This window comes from Ovis aries, chromosome 19, assembly GCF_016772045.2.
Source record: "Ovis aries strain OAR_USU_Benz2616 breed Rambouillet chromosome 19, ARS-UI_Ramb_v3.0, whole genome shotgun sequence".
NCBI classification, from domain to species: Eukaryota; Metazoa; Chordata; class Mammalia; order Artiodactyla; family Bovidae; genus Ovis; species Ovis aries.
In genome coordinates, this window is record NC_056072.1 from 14,780,377 (window position 1) to 14,798,474 (window position 18,098).

General features: G+C 57.8%; 1 protein-coding gene and 1 long non-coding RNA gene across 4 annotated transcripts; one reads left to right on the forward strand and one right to left on the reverse strand.

Moving 5' to 3' along the window:
• The first annotated feature begins 1,719 nt into the window (after positions 1–1,719).
• ZBTB47 (zinc finger and BTB domain containing 47) lies at positions 1,720–14,017 on the forward strand. 2 transcript variants are annotated; one of them, XM_060402114.1, is made up of 7 exons: positions 1,720–1,911; positions 3,908–4,028; positions 6,397–7,947; positions 9,573–9,720; positions 11,009–11,124; positions 11,742–11,886; positions 12,073–14,017. In XM_060402114.1, exons 3-7 carry the CDS (start codon positions 6,478–6,480, stop codon positions 12,429–12,431), a joined length of 2,238 nt encoding a protein of 745 aa, XP_060258097.1. In that variant the 5' UTR covers positions 1,720–1,911; positions 3,908–4,028; positions 6,397–6,477; the 3' UTR covers positions 12,432–14,017. The 2 variants fall into 2 exon arrangements, with proteins under 2 accessions (XP_060258097.1, XP_027813862.1); XM_027958061.3 differs by lacking the exon at positions 3,908–4,028.
• LOC105603392 (uncharacterized) lies at positions 4,765–18,005 on the reverse strand. Of its 2 annotated transcripts, XR_003586049.3 has the most exons (4): positions 17,928–18,005; positions 17,602–17,723; positions 17,105–17,236; positions 4,765–11,209 (listed from the first exon to the last, which is right to left on the reverse strand). It is a non-coding gene; the product is annotated as an uncharacterized LOC105603392 (long non-coding RNA). The 2 variants fall into 2 exon arrangements; XR_003586050.3 differs by lacking the exon at positions 4,765–11,209 and having other exon boundaries at positions 13,757–17,236; positions 17,823–18,005.
• Positions 18,006–18,098: the final 93 nt, after the last annotated feature.

Sequence of the window (18,098 nt, forward strand, 5' to 3'; positions counted from 1 at the left end):
TGAGGAAGTGGGTTGGGATGGTGGAAGAAGCAGAAGGCAGCCCTGAGGTGATGGGCTGGTCAGACATGCAGGTTGCTCTGGCCTGGCCTCAGCTTGAGGCCTTTGGGAGCTGAGTCAACTCACCCACCACAGCCACAGAGATGCAGCGTATCTGCTGTGTGGTCATCGCTGGGGGCATGAGCCCCCATCTGTGCCCCTTCTTCTCTTGCCATCTCTTTTTTCCACCAAGGTCTCATCTCACCCTCCATCCAGCTATGTGGTTTCTTCCTCTTTCTCTTGGCACTCTTTGGTCACCCCCATTTTTGCCCATGAGATGGTTTTCTCCCTGACCCTGGAATGGCCTTGTCTTAAGGGCCTAAATCCTGGCCTCACGGGAGGCCGTTGCAGTTTCACAGGACAGACATCAGACTGCGGGATGGCGCCTGCCTGGGATCTTGGCTTCTACTCCATTTCCTTTTCTGGCACCCAGAACCAAGTTACTCTGAACTGGCCCCAGAGGCCCTGCCCCCTCATGAGCAAGGTGGCATACTCAGGGGACACTGCTACAGCCAGGCATGGGCGGGTGTGTAAGCGCAAGTGCATGTGTGAGTGAAGAGGGTGGGGGATACAGTGTGGTACTGCCCAGATGTGGGCAATGTGAAAGTGACCAAACATGGGGCAGCCATCAGCTTGGAGTAGGGGAACAGAAGCATCTGAATGATGACATAGAGGCCCGCAGAGGCCCCCTCTCCACAATAATGGCCCAACTACCACCTAGACTCTGCGAGGCCCACCGCCCTGTGGTCCCCACTCTGCTGCCTGCTTGGCCTGGCAGTGTTTCTTTGCAGCCTCTTGCCAGCACAACCGCCCCCAGCCCCCACTGGCATCCCTGCCAGAGCAGCATTCCGCAGGCCTGGCTGCATCTCCCCAGCAGAAACAGCAGGAAGGCCTCTCAGCAGCCATCAAGCTACATGGCTGGGGGACACAGTGGAACCTGGGCCTCTGGCCCTCACTCTTCTAGTCTTGACTACTCCCAGCCCTGGGTCTGTCACATGAAAGGATTTGATCAATGCCCCTGTGGTTCTCGTTCTCCCATCTCCTGCCCTGGGCGTCCCTGTGCAGCCAGAGGCAGCCACCAGGTCAGTATGGATTGACAAGAAGCAAGTTCTGGAGACGAATAACATAAACCCTGAGCTGCCCTGGGATCGGGGTGGGGGGTCAGCTCAGCTGAGATCCCAGACTCACTCTCAGGTCAGAGCAGCCCAGGTCAGAGGGTGGGGATGGTGACCCAGAGAGGATACGCAGGGTTCAGTCCCTCAGTGTGAGGTCGTTCAGGGGAGCAGGTGTAAGCCTTTTCTGTAACTGGTTGGTGGGCGCGGGAGCGCCCAGCTTCCCCATTTCGGTGCCTCCTCCTCCTATGACCCCACCTCGGTGGCGCAGCTGGAGGGCTCCCAGGTTAGACTCCGGGATGAACTTCCCGGCGGAAGGGGGGCTCGGTGCGAGAGAGTGAGTCCAGGGACCATCTTCTAGGATGGGAGCGACGGGGCCTGGCCGGAGTCCGCGGCGGCCCGAGGCGGGGCTGGCTGCACCCGGACGGCGAGTACCACGCGTGTCCGCGCCCCCGCCGGCGCGCAGGGCGGCCTGGCCCTTTAAGCGTCCAGACGGCGGCCCCAGCTGACGCGCGGGCTCCAATCGGCGCCCCGCGCCCCCCGCCCGCCGCGCCTGAGGCTCTGGGGCCGCAGCTGCTCGGCGGCTGCACTCGCCGCGGCCCTGCGCCTCCGCCCGCCCGGCCGCGCCCCCGGGGGCCATGGTCGCGGGGCCCTGCGCGGGGGCGGCCCCCAGCGCGGCGCTACATGGAGCGGCCCGGGCCTGGCCGCCGGGGGCAGCGCGATCCCGCGGGGCCCTGTGAGCCCCCAGCGCCACGGCACCATGGTACGCAAGGCCCTGCCTGTCCCCCCACTTATCCGCCCACCTGCCCGCTCTGCCCTCTCGAGCGAACAGCCGGTCGTCTCGGAGTGGAGGGGTGTGAGGGTTCTTAGCCCTCTCCGGGTCTCCCCTACCGCTTCTCTGGGTCCCTGCCGGCTGGGAATGCGGAGCTCTGACGCGGCCCTGGGCTGGGAAGGGGTTAAATTCCTGGGGTTGGGGCCGGGGCGCGAGAGGCTGAGGTCCTGCTTGGCACGGGCGGAGGGGGGCGCTTCTCTGGGCCGGGGACGGCGCCGCCCTCGGACTGGGTGATGGGGGGAGGGAGGAGGTCGGATTCCCGCCTGGGCCTTGGGCCACGTGGGCGCTGGAGCCGCCCTGCCAGGGGATTCGGGGCTCCTGGGCCAAGCGGGATGGGGGGAGGACGACTGCAGCTCTGGTCCAAACTCCTGTGTGACCTTGGACCCGTCCCCCGCCCTCTCTGGGCCTGTTTCTTGGGAAGGACGAGTGGCCTGAGTTGAGAGGAGGCTGGCACAGATACTCTCTCCCTAAAAGGAGGAGGCTGTAGGTCATGAGCCTGTGCCCCCTGTGCTCATTCTGGGTCCACCCACTGCTTTCTGGGGACGGAAGAATTGACCTGGGAGTAGGGGCTGCAGATGGACACCCAGGTTTCATCCTGGGGCCTCCAGGGAGATGCTGGGGCAGGGTAGGGAGCTAGCTGGTGGTTTTGTGATGGTGAGGCAGGGTACCTCTCAGGAGTAGAAGGCTCTGCCGGTGGTGCAGCCTCCGCAGGTGTCCCTGGCACCTGGCCTGCCCCCACCAGCCTGGCTTGTGGGGGAGGGTTTGAGGGCATGAAATGCCCTGGCAACACAAGTCCCTGACCACTCCTCTGGTCTTGTGTCTTAGCCCAGCTGGCCTGGACTTGGGTTGGGGTGTGTGACTGCAGCCGGCACAGCCAGATGGGGAGGGGCATCTACAGCTTCAGGAAACTGGCACATCTGGCTGGAGAGGCAGACACAGCTGGTGGGCCCTGTGTGGGAGGTACCAGGCCACTGGGGGTGGGGGTGGGGGTAGCCATACCCCACTGAGGGGCTGCCACATAAGGACTCAGGCAGCATCTGTGTGCCTGGTCAAGGAAGTCCAGTCAGGGCTCCTGGTTGTAAGATCCTTGGGCCCCTCAAGGGCCAGGGATGGTGCAGCCTTGCCTGGGGGTATTGCCTCAGAAATGGAGTCTCTGGGGCAACACTACCCCCCAGGCTAACCTTTCCTCCCCTGCTGAGGCCAGAGGAGTCTTCACTGGATCCTGGGACCAGATGTGCACACAGGAAATGTTAGGCACTGCCCTTGACCCATGGCAGATAGGCACTGGAGGGCATTCTGTGAAGGAGCAGTGGACCTGGGATGGGTACCCCACAACAGGTCTGACATTGACAAGTCCTTATCCAAGCTACTTCCCCACCACTCTCTGGCCCCTGGAGGCCCTGAGGAACTTCTGTTACAACCAAATTGCATCCTGACCCCTCACTGACTTGCAGGTGGCAGCCGCTCTAGGGAGGAGGGTACAGGTTGCCGGAGGTGCTGGTGGGGTCTGGGGAAGCACAGCTGGTCCCGAGACGCCTCGTCCTGCTTTTTGAGTCATTAAAGGCCAAGAAATACTTCTGTGTGGACTAGTATCCAGTCCAACACAGATTGGATGGCCTCAGCAGGGCTGAGAGTTCAGGGGCTCTGCTTCTGTTGACTGTGAGACCCTCCCACTCTGAGCCCATCTGTGTAATAAAGTTTGGTCCCAGAAGATGAATTAGAATGAGTCAGAGGATGGAGATAAAAGGGGGTTGGCACCTTATTCCTGTTAGATTGGCTAGACCTAGATGGGCTAGGAGCCCTGAGACAGAGGAACAAACAAGTGGCTTCTTGGCTGGAGTAAAGGAGGTGCTGGGGAGGAACTCAAGAGAGATGGTGGTGGACTTCCCTGCTGGGCCAGTGGTTGGGAATCTGCTTGCCAATACAGGGAACATGGGTTCAGTCCCTGGTCCAGGAAGATCCTACGTGCTGCGGGGTAGCCGGGCCTGTGCGCCACAACTGCTAGAGCCTGCAAGCTGCAGCTGCTGAAATAAAAAAGAGAGCATGAGGTGGGTGCTGCCCTGGGCTACTGGGTGTGAAGGGTGAAGCCCAGGGCAGGTCCTCTTATTCAAGTGACTGAAAGGACTGACATAAAGGGGAGGGGTAGGCTGTGGACGAATGGGACTGGGGTTTCATCCCAAGGCTTCCAGAGAGATGCATAGGGTAGGAGAGCTGATGGCTTTGCAGTGCAACAAGGTACCCTCAAATGTAGGAGGCTCTGACTTAGTGGACAGGGCCTGAGGAGGGCCAGAACCAGGCAGGTCTTTGATAGATGTTAACTGAATATCTGCTGTGCGCTGGATCCATGCAAGGAACTGGGCAGCCTGCCTGTCTGTGCTGCTCATCTTTTGGGGAAGCCGCTGTGGTGGGAGCAAGAATTAAGCCAGCCCTTGCTCCAGGCAATTCACAGATACTGAAAGTGGCCCAAGGATCTAATAATCTGACCAATCAGATTCAAAGGCCTCCTTCAGGCTCCACCAAGATGACATCATCTGGGAACATCTGGGCCTGGACCACACCTGACCTGGGGTCTGGGGGGCCTAGAGGGAAAGGGTTTGGTACAGGCCTTGGGATGCAGGACTTTTGATGCTAAAACCAGAGCTGTCCCCAGCAAACCAGTGCCGGGGTCCAGCCCCCGCAGGATCCAGGGGAACCTTTAGGAGAAACAGCATTGGCGAATGAATGAATGAATGAATGAGAGAGGAATAGAGGAGAGAAAGAAAGAAAGACAAGGGGAGACCAAGCTTCTTCAGTGAGCGAAGCCCATAACTTTATTTTCAAAAGGGACTTTTATACCTTAACTTGTACATAGAGGGAAATGAAAGATACAAGGTCATGCAGAATCAGCCCAAACACTCCAGCAGTTTTGCCCTTATTGAAGCCAGCATTTTTTCTGCATACCTTTCCCACAAATGATGTTGTGTACATTATCTTCTGGCCTTGGAGGCCTGTGAACATTTTATGACCCTCTTTTGATAAAGGCTGCTCAACCAGAAAACTTATTTTCCCTCAAAGTGTTTTTTCTTTATATTTCTAATCTATATCAGCCTCAGAAAATGCTAAACAGAGTTACATTTCTCATGGAGCAAAGGTGCAGTGAGTTACAAGAAAAAACCAATTAGCTCAAAAGTCTGATGTGGTTAATTTCAAGGCTACACTTGTTTTTCTTACATTCCAACTATGTTAACTAATGCACTCCCAGGTACACAGTGGATAAGAGATATGGGAACTTAGCAACAAGCATTGGCCCAATAATGAAATCTTATACCAGCACTACTCTAATAGTTTTTAACTCTTTGAAAGGCTCTATGTTTTAGGCTTCCCGTGCCTCTCACAGTTGGGAGGCTGTGAATAATCACATGCGTAGCTGCAGGAGTCTGGATAAACCTGCCAAGCAAGCTAGAATGCTAACAGAGGGGGTTTGACTTGAAATATTCCTCTCATGTCCAGGAGATTTATTAGCTAGAGCCCTAAGTTGGTTTTCTCCAGAGAAAGGTGGTCAGGAATAGCCCCCTGTTCATGTCAGGAGAGGTGGTGAAAGGCACAAAATAGTAAGACAGACAGATTCTGGTTTTGGGGTAGATGCTTGAGCTGGTCCGGGGGGGTCCCTCAAGGCCTGAAGCCTTGCTTATCAGATCTCTTCCACATGACCTTGTCATGGGTGGGATCTCCGGTGCTGGCTCCTGGCAAACCAGGACTGGGTCGTCTCAGGCATCCTTTCAGTATTTCCAGGCCCCGTGGATTCTCTCCCTGACACTCACTTACAGATAAAACCAATCCTGCCCAACCCCAAACACCTCAGGAACAGAAGTCACCTAGCTCACTGCTCTCTCTTTGGCCACTGTGCCTCCAGGAGAGTGACTGTGACTTTTCTTCCTAAAGTGTCTGGGGCTGGGCAGGATTGGTTTTATCTGTGAGTGAGTGTCAGGGAGAGAATCCATGGGGACCAGAAATACTGAAATGATGCCTCTGGGGAGACAACCCAGTCCTCGTTTTTGCTGGGGACGGCCCTGGTTTTAGCATCAGAAGTCCTGCATCCCAGGAAACCCCTAGGTTCCTGGCCCACCCGCATGGTTGGTCCCCCTCGAACCTTTTCCTTCCCCTTTCCTCCTTTTCCGCTTCCCTTCCCGGGATGGCTGCTCCCATTTCACAGTGGAAGAGCTGGAGGCCCAGAAAAGTCAGCCACTGACCCAGGAGCTGATATGCAGCCTCAGGAGTTTAAGCTCTGAGGGACAGCTGACTCGGCCTTGAATCCTGGTTCCCCATCGTCTTTGCTTGAGTTTCGGCACCTTCTCTGTCACGTGGAACCAAGAGTGATGGGGGGTGGGGGGCACCTCCTGGCTGGCCTCGACCTGACCTGTGCCGTCGGCCCCGCAGTTGCTGGTTGAGAAGACAACGGACTCACCGGCGGCCGAGTTCTCGCTGGTGGAGGACGTGGCGCTGCACTTCGCTTGCTTGATGGGCCGCCTGAACGAGCAGCGCCTCTTCCAGCCTGACCTGTGCGACGTGGACTTGGTGCTGGTGCCCCAGCGCAGCGTCTTCCCGGCCCACAAGGGCGTGCTGGCCGCCTACAGCCAGTTCTTCCACTCGCTCTTCACCCAGAACAAGCAGCTGCAGCGCGTGGAGCTGTCCCTGGAGGCGCTGGCGCCTGGTGGCCTGCAGCAGATCCTCAACTTCATCTACACGTCCAAGCTGCTGGTCAACGCAGCCAACGTCCACGAAGTGCTGAGTGCTGCCTCACTGCTGCAGATGGCCGACATCGCCGCGTCCTGCCAGGAGCTGCTAGATGCCCGCTCCCTCGGCCCCCCGGGCCCCGGCGCCGTGGCCCTCGCCCAGCCGGCTGCTGGCTGCACCCCGGCTGCGCCAACCTACTACTGCGACATCAAGCAGGAGGCTGACGCCCCAGGCCTGCCCAAGATCTACGCCCGAGAGGGCCCCGACCCCTACTCCGTGCGCGTCGAGGACGGGGCTGGGGCCACAGGTGGCACGGTGCCTGCCGCCCTCGGGCCGGCTCAGCCCTTCTTCAAGGAGGAGAAAGAGGGTGGCGTTGAAGAGGCTGGCGGGCCCCCGGCCAGCTTGTGCAAGCTGGAGGGTGGGGAGGAGCTGGAGGAAGAGCTCGGGGGTTCTGGCACCTACAGTCGGCGGGAGCAGTCCCAGATCATCGTGGAGGTGAACCTCAACAACCAGACACTGCACGTGTCCACAGGGCCCGAGGGCAAGCCAGGCGCTGCCACCGGCCCGGCCACCATGGTGCTGGGCCGGGAGGATGGGCTGCAGAGACACTCGGAAGAGGAGGAGGATGAGGAGGAGGAGGAGGAAGAGGAGGAGGAGGAGGAAGAGGAGGGAGGAGGCAGTGGAGCGGAGGAGGAGGAGGAGGAGGGCGGCAGTCAGGGGGAGGATGAGGAGGATGAGGAGGAGGAAGGGCACAGCGAGCAACAGGAGGAAGAGGAGGAGGAAGAGGAGGGGCACAGCGAGCAGGATCAGGAGAGCTCAGAGGAGGAGGAAGATGAGGAGGACGGGGAGGCAGGGGGCAGGCAGGGGGGGTTGGGGCGCCGCAGCAGCCGGGCAGAGCCCCCTGCCCACAGTCGCATGGCCACGAGGTCTGCCCGGCGCTGTGGCCCCCCTGAGCCAGAGGAGGCCGGGCGGCGGGGCGGGAAGCGGCCAAAGCCACCTGCAGGAGTGGCTCCCGCTCCTGGCTCCCGAGGGCCACAGGCGGCCGATGGGCTGGGGGCCAAGGTGAAGCTGGAGGAAAAACAGCACCATCCATGCCAGAAGTGCCCGCGCGTTTTCAACAACCGTTGGTACATGGAGAAGCACATGAACGTGACCCACAGCCGCATGCAGATCTGCGACCAGTGCGGCAAGCGCTTCCTGCTAGAGAGTGAGCTGCTGCTGCACCGGCAGACGGACTGCGAACGCAACATCCAGGTGGGCCTCCAAGGGGCCTGCAGGGGGCAGGCATCCAGGCTGAGCCAGGCCGGAACTGGGCCCTGGGTTCCTGCTGCCCGCGTTGTCTGCACAGTCTGCAGAGAGCAGGCTCAGCCGCCACCCCCAACCCCACCCCAGGGACAGTGGGACCAGCCACGGCCCAAGGGTGAGCCCAGGGTGGTGAGAGCTCAGGGGATGACATCAGGGAGAGCTTCCTGGAGGAGGCAGATAGAGCTGGGCTTCCGCAAGAGCAGAGATGTGCAGAAAGGATTGGAACAAACAGTACCCTTGCCAGAGGGGCAGAGGGGAGCCGGGACTCAGAAGAGAGTTGTCTGAGCATGTGAGGCTGGGGGACAGCCAGCTCTGAGGAGGGATGAGTCAGTGTTTTTGTAAGTCTTTGGACTGCTGCAAGGCCAGCAGGGCCCCCAGGTATGTAGTTTGGTAGATTGAGCAGTGCAGGAAAGCACAGAGGGGAGGAGGGGTTTGTCCGGAAGGGGGCGCCATTTTCCACTTACTGCAAGGGCTGAGTGGAGCAAGGGGCAGCCAGGCGGGAGGAACCCCTTCATTTAGCTCTTTGGAGGTACCAGCTGGCCTGGGCATGGGGAAGAGGGACTGGATGAGCAGTTCAGGAAGTGCAGGGGGCCCAACAGGAAGGCTGCCGGGGCCAAACAGGGGAGCTGGGCTGACTGCCAAGCCTTGAGCCAGCCTGCATCTGGGCCAGCCTGGCCTTTCAGGGTGAAGACAGCACAAGGCCAGCCAAGTGATTTTTTGCCTTTTCTGGCCGAGAGTGAGGTTGAGGGGCAGTAGGTAGGCGATGCTAATTGCCTGAACTAATTGCTAATTGGAGAAAGTGTTACCTGAGGGTTACCTGGATTCCTGCCCCACCCTCAGGCACATGCTCCCACTTGCCTGCCTGCTGGGCTGCCCTGTGACTCGCCACATGCACACCCCTGAGCTTCTTTCCTGAAAGGAAAAGACGCTTGTACTTCTGCCCTGGGTACCCTGACCCAATTTCTGCCTAAGCCCTGGCCTACTGCAGGGTTAAGGGCCCAGGAGACGAGGAGGAGGGGAGTGTGGTCCCCAGGGTTCCCACTACCATCTCGTGTCCAAGAGGCCCTTGCACCTCCCGCAGTCCCCCAGCCCTTTGGAACCTGTTCCCTTGGGGATCTCCGTGGTGTCAAGGTATGGGTCCCAGTAGGGAAGGCAGCAAAGATAGTGTCTCAGCTTTGCCAGGACCTGTTATCCGAGGGGCTCCCTCTTGAACTGTAGCCTCCTCACCCACTGTGGCCCTTCAGCCAGTTATGTATCTCCCCTCTGTAGAAAGATGTTTTGTTGAAATGAGCAGAGGAGGGACTTCATGGAAGAGGTGGTCCATGACCCTAGTGAGTTCAGGATGAGGAGGGAGAGCCCCAGGCTGCAGCCCTGGGTGGGTGGACAGGTGGGTAAGAATATTTAGGGATTTACCACCCCTGACTCTCAGAATATCAAACGTAGCTGGTCCTTGGCCATCAAGACCTCTCTCTTGAGCACAGTTCAGGTGAGGAAACTGAGGCCTAGAGAGAGGCAGTGACTTGTCCTAGGTCACATGGTCCTGACCCAGGGCCTAAAGTCTTCTCATTCCACAGTGTGTGACATGTGGCAAAGCTTTTAAGAAGCTCTGGTCCCTCCACGAGCACAATAAAATTGTGCATGGCTATGCAGAAAAGAAGTTCTCCTGTGAAATTTGTGAGAAGAAGTTCTACACCATGGCTCACGTGCGCAAGCATATGGTTGGTAAGTCTAGGCCTGTGGCGGAACGAGCCCAAGGTCCAAGCTGGGCCAGCTGCTGGGTGTGCTAGGAAGTCTTTCACATCCAGGGACAATATAAAGGGATGAGAAGGCGCCAAGTAGCTGGGAGGTGGGGCGGGGACAGTGGATGGGGCAGTCGGACCGGGGAGGGGGGAGGGCTAGTCTGGGGCCAGGGCTGCCATGTACGGTTGGGCAGGTTGCACACGGCACAAGGGCTCATGACAGGAGGGCAGGTGGAGACCAGAATCCAGCTAGCACACTGCTAGCCAGGCTGCCATCCCAACAAGGGGCTGGGTCCACCAGAGCACCTTCTGCTAAATTACACAGAGTGCTTGCTGTGTGGGCTGACACAGCCCCTGTCTCAGTCTGAGGACAGCTGTGCCCCTGACAGGGCTTCAGACTTCTCTGAATGCAACCCTCCTCCCAGGGGTCATACCTGGACACAAGTGTGTCTTGGGCCACTTCGCTACCTTGGGCATGGCTGTCCCTCCCCTCTAGGTGGGCCTGGCTGAGTCTGGTGTCTGGGTTGCCCTCCTTTCTTTGCCCACTTGGGGGATGGAGCTCTCCCCACTCCCTAGCCAGGGAGAGAGTGAGCCCTGGCCAAGCCCGATGCTCTTTCTCTACCAGACAGTTCTGGAGGCTTCCAATAAGAACTGACTGGGAGCTGGGAACCTGGGGTATAGGTATCAACCAGGAGCATGCTAGGTAACGCAGGATTGGTGGTCCTTCCTGGGCTTGGATTCCCCAGCTCTGAACTGTGAGGGGGGCCCTCCCTGTCTCCAATTGCTTCCTCCCACATCTTCCTTGGAGTTTGTTTTGGCGGGGAGTGCAGATAACTCCTTCTGGATGGCAAGGGACCCAAGGCTGAGGCCTTTACAGGTGCCATCCTCTGTAAAGCCCAGCCACCTTGGAGAGCCAGGACCACTCTTCCTGTTTTTATAGAAGAGGATGCTGAGACTCACTGAGGCTCACAGCAGCCATGCAGGGAACCAGCAGCTGGGCCAGGATTTGAGCCGAGGCTAAAGAACCATGAAGGCCTCTGTGCTTGTCTGAGCAGACAGAGACCTAGCAGGGGGTGTGGGGGGGGAGGGACAGGGAGGGATGGGGAAGGACCTTGCCTGGGGGACAGAGGCCACGGGGCAGGTCCCAGGGTAGATGGTGCCCCAGAAGGTGGGTTCAAGGCTCAGCGTGGCGGGTGGTCCAGCAGGGGTCCCCTGGGAGAAGCCAGATGGGTCCCCCCCAAGATGTCATGGCCATGGTGCCTGCCCCGTAGCCCACACCAAGGACATGCCCTTCACCTGCGAGACCTGTGGGAAGTCCTTCAAACGCAGCATGTCTCTCAAGGTGCACTCCCTGCAGCACTCCGGGGAGAAGCCGTTCAGATGCGAGGTGAGTCCACTTCCGCCCCAGGGACCACCCTGAACAGGGCAGGGATCAGGGGCAACAGCAGCTTAAAAACCAGGGGGTGGGGGGACTGGAGTATAGGGTGCAGAAAGAGAGGGGGCCCTCCTGTTGTTTGCATCCTTCCCTGGTTGCCCACCTACAACCCCCCTACCACATACCCCTGCTTCCTCTCCCTATCTCAATGCTGCACGTTCAGGGTGGGAAGTCTGTGTGGGTTGGAACCACAGGACAGGCTTTCTGGAGAGGTGGAGAAAGACACATCTTAGGCAGAGATCAGAGATAAGAGTTGCAGGTGGGGCTGAGGGAGGCCTTTGGACAAGGAGGAAGGATGGAGAGTCTTAAGCACAAGGGCTCCCTCCACTCTGGGGCCTTTTCCCACTTGCTGAGCCCCATTCCTGCCTGGGCCTCTCTACCTGTGACCCGTGCGCTGCCCCACCCCAGAAGCACCTCAGCCGGCCTTGGCATCCACCCCTCCTTGCCCAGGAGTCCCTCCCGCTGTGAGTCCTTCCACGGACCTGTGAGCTGGAGACCAGCACTTCCCTCCCTGAAGGTTATTCCCCTGCTCTGCCCTGGGTCTTGCCCCCACCCTACCCTGCCCTCAGAACTGCAATGAGCGCTTCCAGTACAAGTACCAGCTGCGGTCACACATGAGCATCCACATCGGCCACAAGCAGTTCATGTGCCAGTGGTGTGGCAAAGACTTCAACATGAAGCAGTACTTTGATGAGCACATGAAGACCCACACAGGTACCCATGTCCAACGGTGATGGCTTCCGCGCCATAGCGGGCATCCTTCTCTGCCCTTTTCTGATGCTAAGCCCTGGCCTCCCTGACTCCCAAGGTTGGGTGAGGGAGGCTGGCTCACAGGTTGGGGGTGGGGGGCGTGGTGGCCCCCCAGCAACTCTCCTAGGCCCATCCCCACCCACCCTGCAGGAGAGAAGCCCTACATCTGCGAAATCTGCGGCAAGAGCTTCACCAGCCGGCCCAACATGAAGCGGCACCGGCGCACGCACACCGGCGAGAAGCCCTACCCCTGCGACGTGTGCGGCCAGCGCTTCCGTTTCTCCAACATGCTCAAGGCGCACAAGGAGAAGTGCTTCCGTGTCAGCCACCCCATGGCCAGCGACGGCGCCCCCGTGGCCCCGGGCCTGTCCCCCGCCCCGCCCCAGGCGCTGCCCCTGCTGCCCGGGCTGCCACAGACCCTGCCACCCCCGCCGCACCTGCCGCCCCCGCCGCCACTCTTCCCCACAGCCTCCAGCCCGGGCAGCGGGAGGCTGAGCACCAACAACTAACTGCCTGCCTGCTGCAAGGGGCCCAGGACCCTCCCCTCCTCCTTGGGGGCAGTGACACCTCCGGAGTTGGCTGGACACGGGCCTCGCCCCGAGGCCCCTGACCCTGGGGGGTGTGCAGGCTGGCAGCCCCCAGAGCTGGCCGAGGACACCTCGCTACCAAGTGCCCCCTTTCAGTGACTTCTTGAAGCCTTTACTTTTTTTGTTGTTTGTTTTTTGGGAAGTGAAGGATAAAGAAAAGAGAGGAAACCATTGGCAGTATCCCCCTCCAGGTGAGGGGGGCGCTGGAGGCGGCAGGTAGGGGGGACAGGGGCCCAGGGAGCAGGTGTGACTGGTCACTCTGCTGAGGCCTATGCCAGAGGGAGGGGGGTGGCCCAGCCCAGATCACCTTCAGCCACTTATTTGCACCTCTCCTGGGCCCCCTAACTTGCACCTCATATCCTGGAGGGTTTGGGGAGAAGTTGGGGTGCCATCCCCCTTTGGAGGAGGCGTGGACCCAGTGTGAGGGCTGCAGATATCCAGGCAGGGGCTTGAGCCTGGATGCCCTGGGAGCGTGCCGGGAGGCTGTGGCGAGGCGCGAAGACTGCAGCTCTGCATAGGGAGGGTCAGGGGGGTGTGGGGCGGGCAGGGGCTGGACCCCAGACATTTGCTTTCCCCATTCACAACCCTGCGGCAGGCACAGGGATCCCCAACCTGCACTAGGCTGCACCGAGGGCCCTGGGTCCTGGAGAAGATGTCCCCAGAAGCCGCTGGGCCTCAGGGTGTTGTGGGCCAGGCCCTGGGTGGACAGACGGGCTGGCTCCCACAGCACCAGCTCCCAGGGCCTGCTGCCCAGGAGCCCCTGCAGATGGGTGGACCCCAGGGGCAGGCCCCTAAGGAGGAGGCTTGGGCCAATGTTCTGAGGTTTCAAGGTGCTATCAGTGGGGCGGAGGCCAGGGCAGCTGTTCACAGAGCACCCCATCCCTCACCAGCTGCCCCAGCTGCATCTCCCACACTAGAGATGTGTGTGTCTGTGTCCGTCTGCTCCCTGAAGGCAGAGCAAGCCTCCTCCACTCCCTAGGCCTGGTCACAACCCGCCCCTGGCTGGCATCCAGCACCCTTGTCCCTCCTGGGCCTCTGTGCTCATGGATGGCACAAGGAGCCTGCATGATCAGGCCCGGGGGGTCAGGGTCGCGGGCGCTGGGAGAGCCCCAGCCTGTGCCCAATGCTTGCCCTCACGAGGCCAGCACTAATAGGACATCCTTTTTTTGTTGTCATTTAACGTCTTGATTCCTGCCTTTAAAAGGGGGAGGAAGGTTCCATAAGCTACATATTTCCTAGTTAAGCTCTTTCCTATTGTGTTTATACAGTTTTGTTTGTTATACTCTTTGCACCTTAAACCCCCATGACTACCCCCACACCACCACCTTCCCAGCATGGCTGGAGTGGGAAGAGGCCTGAGCCCAGTGGGTGGTGGAGGGGGCACTGGCCCCATCAGCCCAATGGCTGAGGGGGTCGGGACCCCTCAGACCTCCTTGTAAGGTCCATGGCGCTGGGGCAGGGGGCTGGGGACATTTTAATCATCAATAAACGAAGCACTTTATTCTGTACAGATGTGGGTAAGCCCAAGGAGCCCGAATGATTTGAGGATTTAGAATCCAAGCCACACAGCCCAGATTGTTCTCTGGGCTTAGAGGGTTTGAGTTTGGGGCTGTAGCAGGAACAGTGCAAGCCAGAGCCTACGTACGTACCCTCAGATGCCCCTGCTGTCCTCTGGGCACCCCCTCAAGAGAGGAAAGCTCGCTGTCTGGTTCCCAGCACTGCAGCTCCCCCACCCCAAGGCTGAGGGTTCTAGCCTCTTACGGGGTCAGGGTCGCACCTCTCAGGCTCCTGCTCTACTGTAGCTCTTTTCTTCTCCTGCACCCCTTGATCTCTGGGCTTCCATGACGTCCTCAGGGTCCCCCCCCCCCAACTTCCCCCTCTCCTTTGCTATTTCCAACCTCCAGTCCCAGTGCCTGGCAGCTCTTCAGAGCTGGCCCACATTTTCCTAAGAAAAGTCTGATTTCCCCAAATGGGCTGTAGGCTGGGACTCCCTTGAGCTTCTCACCCCCTGTGGCTGACACCAGGATCTCCCGTTAGAGCTGGTGGCCCTGTCACCTGCTACCATCACTGCAGCCTTAGAGAGCCTAGGGGGCCCTGGCCAGGCTGGCCCTCTGATCCATGAAGTCAGACTTTCACAAGCAAAGGCTGGAGATGGGTGTAGGGAGCTGCTGGCGAGACCTTGTCCCAGGACTCGGGGCTCCTACTCTTGTATGCTTCCCTTCTCAGGGCACGAGAGGGGTCCAGACAGCAGGCTGGGCACTGGTCAGATGGTCATGGTATTAATAGCTTAGATGGGTACGGCCAACCCCTCTCCTGGGAGGCCCCCGTCCTAGCGGGGACAGGAGCCCTGTGTCCCTGGTGCTAAATGCTCTCTTCCCCTTTGGCCAGTGTTGGTGGGAGCTCCTTTCTGGCCAGACCACAAGGGTCTGAAGCAATAATGGAACCTCAGCCGTGCCAGTATGGATAGGGGTTCTTGTTTTACCAGCTTTTACATTTCCTTTTTAATTTTTAAAACAAATTAACAAGCACCTGGATATTGGAGGGAGGGGCTTGGGCCATCACACCCACTTCCCAGGGCTGGTGATGGGGAAGGGGCTTGGGATGATTACCTCCCACTGCAGATCTGCCAAGGAGGGCCGCTCTGTCCAGCTGGACTTCACAGCCCACTTGGCCAAGCCTCGAGTCCGGAACCTGGCCTGCCCCTCCCCAGCTCCCCTTGTAGTCCCTGGGCTTGGGCCAGCTGGGGATGAGTGGCCAGAGAGATGACCATTCAAGCCCCATGACCACAGTTCTAGGAATCCAGGCTCGGGGTGGGGGGCGGTGGGGGCAAAGCCTGAGCCTCTGATCCTGACGCTTGCTGCCATGGCCCACATGGCACCCCTCAGCAGTCGAGGGGGTGGCACTCAGTGGCGAAACGGCTGTGCCCAGGTACGTGGACCCTTGATGTCTGCACTGTGTGGTCATCCCACAGCCCCAGAGTGTGTGGGGGACTGCAGGAGGGTGAGGAGAAGAGTGGAGGGGAATAAAGGCAGTACAACTGTCCCTTGGCCCAGCCTCTTCTTTACACATGCCGCCCTGACCGTGGGCTGAAAGGACGGGGACCGCAGAGAGACGGAGGACAGCGCAGCCGCCAACGACCACATGGACACCTGTGCCCGGCGCATCCCCGGGTCCCATCTCCCTCACCTGAGGATGGCCTGGGCTCCTGGGGAACCTCCAGAGCCAGGGGCTTGGTGTCTGCGCCTGGGAGAACAATTCAGATGGAAGACCATGGCCTCCGAGGAGGGAGCAAGCAACTCTCCCCGTGGACCTCAGCATTATTTTGCTGGGGCGCCGGGCTCCACGCGGGATAGAATTCTAGGCTGTGGGGGACACGTGGTGAATGAATGAATGCCCCTCCCCATGTATGTAGCACTGGGTCTCAGATGCCCAGAGAGGGGTCTCAGATGAGATACCAGGGTATCTGAGGGGTCTCAGACACTGGGAGGGACTAGGAGAGAGGCTGCTGGGTGGCTCACTAACTGGCCAGCGATGGGGTTCAGGTACATAACCAAGGATGAGGAGGTTGCCTTCCACACACCCCCACTTCTCTGAGGGGAACAGGGGCTTGCTCGTCACCCTGAAAGTGCCACTTGCTGCTAGGCCTGCGGGCCTGGCTGTTCCCCGCTCAGTGTCTTGTGGGGATTCAGCCTCCCTGTTTCCCCTGTGCTACCTGTCCATCAGTGCCTTGCCTCCACACCACCTCTTCCTGGCAGCCCCACTGTGCTGTGAGCAACAGTCCGATGTCAGCATGGTTTTCTAGAGAACCTCTAAGGAAAATATCTATTTTTTTAATTAAAGTTTTATTTGGACATAGTTGAAGAAGCCAAATATTTCTAGAACTTTTTTTTTTTTTTACAAAAACCTGCAGTTCCCTGCATCTCCTCCTTTCCAACTCCCAATAAGTGAGCAGTTCCAATTCAGTTGGTATTTTTGGTGTTTTCCTGCCCATGGAAAGCACACCTCCAACACTGCTTTCCTCCTCTTTTCAGTTTTAGGCATTGGCTATTGATGTATTTCTTCAACACTCCCATCACACACGCAAACAATATATACACAATTCCCCTCCCTCCCAACATGGTTGTTACTATTTGAGGTTAGATTAATACTTAGTATCTACATTATTATGACTATGTAGACACTGATCTCAACCAAGCCATATAATACAATATGATTCCATTTCCTTTCTCATAACTTTTTACTTTTGGCTCTTTTAAACATAATTTACTTTGGTTTCTAGGTGTTTTATCACTGCTACATTCCCAAACCCCTTGTCATAAATGCAACTTTCCTTCCAGTATGTGCAAACAGCAAGTGTTCCATCCATTGCATCACTCTCATAACCAAGGAGCAGTACAAGAAGATAACCCTAGGAACACACAGTGCAACCAGCTTCCCACAAGGAGACTTGAGAAACTGCCTAACAGCCTCCCCCAGCCTGTCATCCCCTGTCCCTCTTTGCTGAGACTATGTCCTTTTGAGTTCACTGCAGAGATCTTTAACTTCTAAAAGGTTTATGTCTTAGTGGACTCCTTTTTCCTAACCCTAACATTTACCTTCTCCTCCGGACCACTTCCAGGAATGACATTCTGAAGAACTTGACTGTATCTCCCTGGGTGTAAAATTCAGGCTGGAAATGACTTCCCTCAGAATTTTAGACGCTGGCATTTCCGTTGAGGAGCCCAATGCTGTAATGTTTAAAAGGATGAAATGAAGTGACAGTTCCCTCTGATCAACATCAAGCCCTGGAGTCATGCTTTCTCCCTCCCACATGTGATCCCTGGGCATGTCCTTGGGTGAAACCAGAATGAGAGGGGCAGGGATGACACAGGACTGGCCATGACTTCACGACTTGATAGGTGTTGAAAGAGGGTGCTCAGTACATGAGAGATCAGCATATTACTCTCTCGCTGGAAATGTTTGCATTCCCCACAATTATAATTTAAAAATAAACAGCGGTTCCCCATTTCACAGAGGGCAAAAATACCCATCTGTACACTGGTCATACATGATACCATCCCCTCTTACCTCTCGGCCCTTATCTCCTACTCACCTCCTCGTTCATTGCTCATTGGCTTCCTTGCTGTTCTTGGAACAGGACAGGTGTGGTCCTGCCTCAGGGCATTAGCTCAAGCTGTTCCCCTGCTTGGAATCCTCCTCCTCCATGGTTTAAACCTGCTCAAGCATAGTCCACTCAGTGAGTCCATCCTGACTATTCCATTTAAAAGTGTGACCTCTGCCACCCATCACTTCCCATGCCCCCTTCCCAGCTACCTGTTACCACAGCAGTTATCATCTGACACCGTGTATAACTATTTACTTGTTGCTGTTCCCCTTCCCTCAGCTGAAGTTAAGCTCCAAAAAGACAGGAATTCTTACTCGATGTGTTCACTGCTGAATCCTCAACATTTAGAACAGTGCACAGTAGGTTCTCGATGAATGGATGAGCCACATATAAACATTCTAGTAGAATGCCTGGTAGGAAGTGAGCACCATGGGACTCATCATAATCTAAAAATATGCCATTGAATCATCTGATAAATATAAGTT